The 9,741-nt window shown below is 42.5% G+C and overlaps 2 protein-coding genes across 3 annotated transcripts; both read left to right on the top strand.

Annotated features, from left to right (window-relative positions):
• Positions 1 to 277: 277 nt before the first annotated feature.
• On the top strand, positions 278 to 5,331 carry LOC139918752 (centrosomal protein of 55 kDa-like). Of its 2 annotated transcripts, XM_071908197.2 has the most exons (10): positions 278 to 404; positions 1,823 to 2,002; positions 2,172 to 2,429; positions 2,862 to 2,909; positions 3,199 to 3,349; positions 3,646 to 3,772; positions 3,894 to 4,086; positions 4,210 to 4,281; positions 4,686 to 4,808; positions 5,032 to 5,331. In XM_071908197.2, exons 1-10 carry the CDS (start codon positions 360 to 362, stop codon positions 5,233 to 5,235), a joined length of 1,401 nt encoding a protein of 466 aa, XP_071764298.2. In that variant the 5' UTR covers positions 278 to 359; the 3' UTR covers positions 5,236 to 5,331. The 2 variants fall into 2 exon arrangements, with proteins under 2 accessions (XP_071764298.2, XP_078145006.1); XM_078288880.1 differs by lacking the exon at positions 4,686 to 4,808.
• Positions 5,332 to 6,943: 1,612 nt separating this feature from the next.
• Positions 6,944 to 8,996, top strand: LOC139918732 (free fatty acid receptor 4-like). The gene is made up of 3 exons (XM_071908167.2): positions 6,944 to 7,518; positions 7,606 to 7,737; positions 8,405 to 8,996. Exons 1-3 carry the CDS (start codon positions 6,979 to 6,981, stop codon positions 8,780 to 8,782), a joined length of 1,050 nt encoding a protein of 349 aa, XP_071764268.2. The 5' UTR covers positions 6,944 to 6,978; the 3' UTR covers positions 8,783 to 8,996.
• Positions 8,997 to 9,741: the final 745 nt, after the last annotated feature.

The raw sequence follows: 9,741 nt of genomic DNA, 5'->3' as shown, positions 1-9,741 counted from the left end.
CATGGAAGCCGTGACACTTGTTGTATACAATACACATTTTGGCTAGTGAATTAACTAAAATATCAATGTTTTTTCTGTGGCTACAGCACAAAGTAGTCATGTGTCCCTTGATTTCTAAAGTAACCAAGTCACAACCAGTCACCAAAAAAAAAAAAAAAATTTTGGCCCAGGGTCCATGTTGTTATCATTTCTGCTACATTGTATTTACGCCTTTCACCATGGGAAGCGGGAGCTTACGAGGGGCAATTGAAGGCAGCACCAAGTACTGTGTGGTACCCGACAGCTGCCCTCCGGAGGGAAATATGAGTTATGACACTGGACGCTGAAACAATAATGTTGTAGTAGTTTAAGAAGTCTATATGCTAATGTTATTGCTTAATACTCAACGAAGGTTCAGACTTACTGTAAGTAATTTACCTGTAATGCACACTTACACCTGTAACTTTGTTTTACGTTAGCTAACTTAGCTACCTGGCGTTAGCTAGCTTGAGCTTCAGTTTGCCTCCTGGGGCCAGTTGCATAAAGCTAGTTTAAGACTAGTCTAAGCCTTAGACTGGTCTTAGATGCTCAGGTTGGACTAGGCTAATTAAGACTGTCTGTTACTTAAATATTACGACTGACTTATTTTGAGGTTGTTAGGAAAGATAGCCACCTTCCCCCTGGCTAAGTTAAGAACTTTGTTGTTATGGCAACGAGTCGGCCTAACTGTCAAGAGTGGGAAGTTTAAATACTGAAGCTATTTCATACAAGATGGCAAATCTTTGGTTTTTGGAAAGAGCCTGAAGAATAGAGCGAGTCTTTAGAGACAGAAACAACTCATTGGAGATTTACAACAATCAAGAAGTAGTAGGAACGGGTAAATATAAGTGTCTATAGCAAGTTTGACTTAAGGTCACATTTAAGTCTAAGACTAGGTCTATCTTTATGTAACTGGCCCCTGCATCAACAGACACCAACATCAGTCTTTCTCTGCTAACAGACACATAGTTTGTATGGAGCTTGATAGGCAACTGAGTTAACTTACATGTAACCTAGGTTTAACGTTTTCCCCCTACTGCAAAAAACCCCAAAACAAAACAACACATTTTACATATACCTCATCAGGGTTCTCTTCAGAAATGTTTAATAGTGGTGCTCAAGGTGGGGATGTTTATGGAGACCCCCATAAGGTGGAGCTTTTCCATTCTCATGCCGCGTTAAAATACATTTCCTGCATTCTAGGGCCAAAGAAAGCAAATCATGACATTTAGGCCAATGATCAAAGCAGGCCTAATCTTAAATTTTATTTTCTATGAACAGAGTCAGTGTGTGACAAGACAGAGAGTGTCTTCAAAAAATAGACGTAGTTATGAAAATAAACTCCAAAAAGGAAATACATAATATAAAATAAATAATGCAAAATAAAATATAAGTAAAATTCAATAAAAATTAAATGTCATAGACTGATTTTAACTAAATATGACTATTTACAACAAATTGGAAATACCATGAAGAACACTGAAGAACCTGCTCATAATAGGTTTAGTGATAGGTCTGTGTTTCCAAATATATAAAAATGGCCCAAAACATGTAGAAATACAAACAGATGAACATATATAGTTACATGTAGATGACACTGGTAATACATTCTTTTGCTAACATACTGCAAGTATATTCAAAATATATTTTGGCCATCCAAAATATATTTCAAGTGAACGGCATACAAATAGTACAAATACAAATATATGTTTTGGCCATTTTATGTATAATTTAAACACATATAATATATTCTGAAGTACATTTAAAATGCATTCTATTGTGGGTCTCTTGTGGTTTACTACAGGTAACAGAGATGGCATCATCCAAAAATAAGGACAATATTTTCTGCAGGCTGCGCTGTGCCAAACAGTCTGACATGGATGTCATCAATCTGAGGAACGAGAATTCCTATCTGAAGAAAACACTGGAGGAGTTGTCTCGTCAAACGAAAGAAGCATTGGATTGTGAAAATAAGCTACTAGAGGTAAGGTTAGGCATCAGTTAAATAATGTATGCTATTACTCTGTTATTCACCCAGCATAAGTCAACTAGCCTCCACCTAATGACATTGTCTGTCACAGTACTATAAAATATTTGTTTGTTCGTAGCCGGGCTTTTAGTGAAACCACCATTTTCTCTATGTTTGCTGGCAGAGAATCCTCTCTCTTGAAACAATAAGAGAGAAGAACTCTCAGCAACTGATGGCCAAAGATGAGGAGATAGCTTCGCTGTGGAAGCAGCTGAGTGTGAAAGGAGGGGAGCAGATTGACTTCTATGTTGAGGAGAAGGAGAAGGAGCGGCACGAGGAACATATCCACTTCCTCCAGACTGAGACAGAAGAAGTCAAGAACAAGTTGGCGACCATCACGGCTAGGTGTCAGTATCTGGAGAGCAGAGATGCAGGGCAGCAGGTATAATAGGGCTTAATTCTTATGTGGGTTATTGTGCAGAATAGTGATTGCAGTCTTGCTTACTGAGTATGGTTTATTGAGCTCCTCCCTTACCAACTTCAGTGTTTACAACACTAGGTGGCAGCAATTGTTTTGAAGTGGCAGTCTTCTCTAACACCCACTTGAACTGGTGAGAGGCCATTTAGAGGAAGAATATTGTTCTCCTTAAAAAGTACAGTTCCTCATACAGAGCGCTCTGTGTGACAAGGCCATCACAGTGACGTTACAGTCACAGGTCATATCACTAGACCATATGAGAGTCTAAACCTACTGTAACTTTTGGGCCTCATTTGGATATTCGTTTGGACAATTGATTATTGCAATTGGGGGATTTGGGCAACTGGGTTGTTCATACTGTATAAAGCTGTACTGTATTTTCCTGTTGTGTTATAGGACTGCAGTTCAGACACGGTAACAGTGCTCAACAATCACCTCACAGATGTAAGTATGGTTGCTACACAGCTGGAAAAGTTCTCTTCAATTAGTTTTGGTCTATTATTATTAGGACACACTTCTTTGCCTAATCCAGCTTTCAATGAGATGATTTTGAATTACCCTAGTTACTTTTTACTTCTTGCTTTGTGGGTGTGCGTTTGTTTCTAAGTGAAGATGTGTGCCTATGTATATGTGTCTTGCTGAGCGTCTGTGCTGTGGAGCCATCCCCCTGGTGCGGCTGTCTTTCTGTCTTTCCCCATTATGTGCTTCTCACTCCCTTATTCAATTCCCCGAGGCCTTGGAGAAGAACAGGCAGTGGCTGGCGTACGACCAGAAGAGAGAGGCCTATGTGAGGGCAATTCTGGACAGAATGTCATGGCAGGAGCAGCAGCTGAACGAAGCCAATCAGGCCCTCTCACAGCAGCACAATGAGGACCATTCAGATGGTGAGCCACAGGGACAGTGGGCAGTGGACACTCACCACTGGGACATCTGCTAACAAGGGACAACAAACTGTCACAACAAGGCTTCCAAGAAATCAAAATCCCTCTAGAGTAGTCCTCTGATCAGACTCTGTGGCCTCACACCTCAATTTCAAATTATTTGTTATATTGCCACGTTATGCATACATATATCATGCTGTATTTAACATCTTTGATCTGAATGTGTAACGTCCTCTTCTTCTTCCTCCTTTCTATTTTCCCTGATTAATTTCTTTTCCACCCTGCTTCTGTCATTACAGAGAGGGAGAAGATAATCCAGATGCAGGAGCACTATGACAATATGTTGTTTCAAGCCAAGAACCAGCTGGAGGTGCTAAGGGAGCAGGCCGACACAGCCCGCCATGACCAGAGTGACATGCAATGGAGGTGGGTAACAACAACCTAAAACTGGTATGTCTGCTGCTTAAAAGTACCAAATAGGGTCCTCATGAAAGTTTGAGAAGGCTAGGGTGCTGGCCAGCTGCATGACAGAGCGATGGATGTGTAGGTGTGAGGAAATGGAGAGAGAGGTGGATGAGCTGAAGCAGCAGCTGCAAACTGAGAGGCTGAGCAGGAGGAAGAGTGCACAGGAAGAGAAGAATTTCTCTGGGAACAGAGAGAGGAGGCTGAGGGCCGAGGCCAAGGACCTCGAGGGCAGACTGGATGAGGAGAAACGCAGGTCGGCTGAGCTCCTACTGCAGGTACAATGTTGTAGGATCTTTTGTTCAGTGATTGAAACACTCACTGCCAGCATATGAGGGCAAGGCAGCCACTACTGTTTTTTTATTGCAGAAACCCAAAACCCTGATTTTTTCTCCTCTAAGGTGAATCTCCTTCAAAAGTCTGTGTTAAATCATGATGAGGACCAGAAAAAGATTACAGTCCTGGAGCAACAGGTATGGCCACAATGCTTTGTATCAATCCACTAAGTCTTGTTCCTCGTCCTCAATTAGACTTAATTGAATAAACCCTTGGTATTAACTAGAAACCTGGGGTTGCACTAATCCATCCACTCTTTTAAAGTTACCACAGATTAATTCCACTTTGATAAGGATCAGCAGCTTCTGTCTGTCAGTCTGCTCCTCTTTATGAGTCTGAGCCTGGCTCATCCACAGGAACAGGCGTGCCACACTTCATTTAAACTTTACAAAGCCTCCCTGCTTTCCATGTAAAGGAAATTTAAAAAAAAATCAGCCCTTACACAAACAAAGGGGATAATTCTTTATATTTAGAACAATGTGATCTATACACCTATACTATATTATAGGCTTAATTGTAATGGTAACTTTGTGAATTCTAGATCCAGATATCTTCTCAAGACCTTGAAGATGAGAGGCAAGATTGTTTGTATTTACAAAAGCAGCTGTATAAAGTTCTCAAGGAGTGGCGCAAAAGTAAAGACAATGTGGCAAAACTGTCAAAGGTTGGTATGGATAGAGCAGTGGGCATTGACACAATTATTATGTAACAACTTTCTCAGTGATAGAATTTAGGTTTTGCTGGATACATTACAGTAACATTACATACATACAGTATCATGATAGTACATTATAATACATACAGTATTATAGAAAGTACTGGAAAAAGCTGATTCAGTTACCCAGAGTTGTGTTACTGTATGTGATGGTTGATTCCATGCGTGTTAGAGAGACCAGCAGGATCCCAGCTCGTATGAGGCTAGTTCTGACAACAGACACCCCCCCTCCAAGCCCCCCAGAGTCAGCGTGACATCCCCCCCTCGCATCAGCTTGCTGGATGAAAGCTTTCAGGAGTGTCCCGGCTGCCGGGCCCAGTATCCCACCAGCCAGTACCGAGAACTGCTGGCCCACCTAGATCACTGTCTAGACTGAGCAGAGCCTAGACAGTTCAGTTCTACATCTGTTCTCATTATATGGATTGGTTTTTATCCATATTTGTTTTTATGTTCTTTATTTAGTCAACGATAAATCAACTAACATGTTTAAAACATTTATATGTTATTCAATGTATGTTTTAAAAACACTTCCTTGTTCTAATGGCAGATAGCAGATTTTTTGTATAGGTACATTTTTCAAATAAATAATTCTGTGTGATACTGTCTTTGTCAGATCGTGTCTGGATGCTGTTGGTCCTTGTCCCCCACCCAGGCCTCACACTGTTCAAACCAGATCAATAGCTCAAAACAGATTGTGTAAGTTAATCCCTGTCCCATACTATTTAAGGCAGAGGATTAGTATTGCTAGCCGACAATATGGGAAGTCAGAGGTCTCTGCGGTGACTGCAGGCTTTGAAAGGGAACGTGACACAGAGGGTTAACCTATAGGCTAACAGCGTTAGAAAAAGATGGTAATATGGTTTAGACACGTCTTACCTTTCAGGAACTTTTCATATAAGGACACGTCTTCATGGAAAGTTAGAATATGAGCTTAGCCTGTCTGAGAGGCAGACTGAACCGAGAGGGTGTTTCTCCTTTAATCAACGGCAGACCTATAAATACTGTAGGAGACAGGAGGAGGTGTGTAACTACGTTATTGACAAACTACTGCAGTATATCAGTTGGTGCAATTACCATGCATTTGCTAATTTGTAAAACAGTCCCAGTCAATAAAAATATATCACTAACATTTAGGCTACCAAGTCCTAACAGTTACTGACTATAAATTTTTCATTGAGTTGTTAGTTAAAGCCCTCTACTTCTCAAACATTTTTCAACCTTTCACTGCAGGGGGTGAGCAGAATGAAATGCCTGTCTTTACAACAGCCACTGATCAATTACTGCTGGTCAGGGAGTAAACCCGGTAATCTGATTCACAGCCTAGTGTTAAAGGTAAATAAAAGTGGTGTTTAACTAATTAGATCACTGGAGCCAATTTGCCATTTACACAGCACCACTGCTCACCAACTGCACTGAATGAGGATTAGAATTTGGATTAACCTACAGGGATGTGTCAATCCCGCTAAACAGCAAACCGTAGTTGTAATTGTAAATGTAGAGAAATAGGATTCGCACTCCTCAGTGTATGAGTCTAGCTGTGTTTCATACTTTAGGAACAATGCAAAAACGGTTACATGGAATAAAATAGATTTGGGGGAACAAAAAGAAGAAAATGTGACCTTAGGCAAAGAATCTGAATTCCTCCATGCCGAAGTCTACTTCTGTTTTATACTGTTGTACTGTTGGAATAATGCAAAAAATGGGTTACATAAAATAAATATTAGAGGGGGTAGAAATCTTAAAAAAAAAAAAAAACATGACAGTGCAGTAGCACAGAACAAAGACTGAAGCTTTAACTGCACAGGAGACAAAAAGCATCTCACTATGTTTGACCTCTGCCTGTTCCTTGTGTTCTTTTCACTTGCTGTCATGGTGTAATAAAGCCGTCTTCTCTGAGCTGTTATCCAGGCAGCAGCTGGAGCAAACACAGCATCAGAAAGGCTAGTGCACCGCCTCCCCCCCCCTCCTCCTCCCTTCTCCTCCTTCCCCTGTACCTCATTATGCTTTATGGATTTCTTTCCCCCTACACTTTCTCCCCAGAAGGCATCATCCACGTTGGCAGTATAGTCAGCAGTGTATTCAGTGAGTATCTTGAATCCAAAGACCCCCTTCAGGCTACATGGATGTTTACCCTCACACCCACTTTCTCCACTTGAGAAATTTCTCCTACTTTACCTTCTTCTCGGAGCTGCACCACTCAGATCATGTCGCCAAGACTACTGTGGAGACCCTGGCTATCACCGCTGTCTTCCTGGTCTCCGTGGCAGCGAATGCGGGAGCTGCAGCCCTGGTAACCTGGGAACGCAAACTGCTGGCCAACAAGACAATCCTGACCCTCAACCTCTTTGTGGCCGACCTGCTGTTTGTCAGCATGATCCCGCTGATTGTGGCGGTGCGGTGGACCGTGTCCTGGACGCTGGGATATACGGCCTGTCACACCGTGCTGTATGTCATCTGTATGAGCGGCTGTGTCACCATCACTACCCTGGCCTCCATCAGTGTGGAGAGGGTGCAGGCTATCCTCCGGCTGCAGACCATCCCCACTCTCAACCTCAGGACCGTGTGCATCACCCTCACCTTCATCTGGGCCTTTTCTGCACTCACCTGCATACCGCTCCGTCTCTTCTTCACTGTGATGGAAGTGGATTTCCCAGACCAGGTATGGATGGATGGATGGATGGATGGAAAGCTCAGCCCCCCTGCCGTTAATGTACTGTTTCACTGTTTTTCTATGATTTTTCCACAGGATAATGTGCACATCTGCACTCTCATGTGGCCTGATGCGACCGGGGAGATTGTGTGGAACGTAGCCTTCACTGCCCTGTGCTTCCTCCTCCCAGGACTCATCATTGTGATCAGTTACAGCAAAATATTACAGGTGGGATTACTGAGCTGTTTGACTGACAAAGACGCCATAATTTGTGAGGCAAGGAAGGGACAGTTCATGGGACAGTCACGTTTCGCCCCGGTTGGCACGAAGAAACCTGTGTTAATCATTCATTTGACAATTAATGCCAGCTGATGCTTGTTCATTTACTGATATTTCTCTCTGTACCTTGGCGAAATGATAATCACTCCTGTGTCATTGGTGGAACAAAGGCTGCAGAGCGTTTGCATGTTCTGTATTGATTACTGAAGCTGAAAATAGTAACTGTGTGTGTGCTTAGGGCTTAACACAATCATCTGTAAATATTGCATTTAATGTGCAACCGCTGCGGATTTCAACGTTAAAGCGCTACAGATAATGGAAAATGATTTGCCTGTGCTGAGAAGCCGCAAATCGATTCTATAGTTCATAGTTCATTTTATGAATGTTTAAGACATGCTGGAGACAAACAAAAAGGGCTTCATGCTCCATATGTGGATCCATTAAGCAAAGGAGATGGTTACATCATATTACCCTTTCTCTTGTCCTCATCATATCACATCAATGTCACAATGGAGTGCTAGTATCATGCAAGATTAATGCATTTGTATTATCATGAATAAAAAGGTGATGACATTAAATTAATGATAACCATCTCTCCTCTTCTCTCATCTTCCAGATTACTAAAAGTTGTAGGCGAAGGCTGTGGCCCAGAGACAGTCAGTCCCCATTAGGAGAGTCTCCTGAGTATCCCGTCTCCCGCCAGGACATGAAGCTCTTCCGCACACTGTTGGTCCTCATGCTGTCTTTCCTCATCATGTGGAGCCCCATTTTCATCATCACCTTCCTCATCCTGGCCAGGAACTTCCACGGTCACCTGTACGTCTCCTCCACCATGTTCTTCTGGGTGGTAACGTTCACCCTGGCCAACTCAGCCCTCAACCCCATCCTCTACTCTGTCTGCCAGTTCAAGAACGGCTGGCGCAGGCTCTGCTGCGGCTCTGTTGTAGCGCCATTGAAGCGTGCCAATCGTCATACACAAGAGAGACAGCCATGACTATCACAGGTGTAATGTCAACCACAAACTTTGTTCCTCTAACTATCTTTGTGCCTCCTCTGTCCATGGAAAAGAACAACCCAGATGACTATTTCAATCTGACGTAATGTAGTAAAGTACAGAGCATGAGGGACTTCTGAAACAGCTAACACTGCAAAGTTAGATAATTTTGTCATGAGCCATTCAGCTATTTTGTGATGTTCAATATTTTAATTTTCACCCAATAAAAATGGATCTTCCCTTGCAGTGCAAGGTAATACATTTTGTGTGCAGTGTCTGTTGTGGTAGAACAGCAGCAGTTGACAGCAGCAATGACTTCAAAAACATCTAATAATAAAGATAACATGAAATATATAAAGATCTTTGTCTAGGTGTGTAGAGCTCTAGTGCTGTTTCTAGTGGCATATATCGTGATGCAACTCAGAGCATCTTTATGAAAAGACAATATTTTTGTGTCATGATCATCTGGCATGGAAGGTCATGTTTATCTCTCCTGAGTAATCTGATCTCAGCAACAAATGGCAGTCTGCTTGCCAACAAGAGGCATTAAACCCCAAGCAGCGATTAACAATCCTTTACTGTTGTTCATGGGGATACTGTACGTAGCTAGACAACGGCCCAGCAAGGCCAAACCCATGAGGTAAACATGCATCTTGTTCTGGAGCAGTGCCTTCAGATAAATTCTAAAATTAGACCACAATATTGTCGCCCACCAGAAGTCGTGCTGAGTTGTCCTTCTGTCCAACTGGAGTACAGTCACTTCAGGCGGTCCAGAGTCACTATCTCATTAGATTGCCTCTGTGGTTGTCCGGCGTGCCGCTGTCCCCTTGTTTTCTCACTTACTGATGCTGAACATGTGCTTTTCAAATGCTGCTCTCTGTCTCTGTAGCCCTCCTGACTCCGAATTCCCCTGCACCTGAACTTCGTCTTGTTCCAGCTGTACGAGGGTCTCTCTGCTA

This window comes from Centroberyx gerrardi, chromosome 15 (assembly GCF_048128805.1).
Source record: "Centroberyx gerrardi isolate f3 chromosome 15, fCenGer3.hap1.cur.20231027, whole genome shotgun sequence".
NCBI classification, from domain to species: domain Eukaryota; kingdom Metazoa; phylum Chordata; class Actinopteri; order Beryciformes; family Berycidae; genus Centroberyx; species Centroberyx gerrardi.
This window is presented reverse-complemented; position numbering and strand designations above follow the sequence as displayed.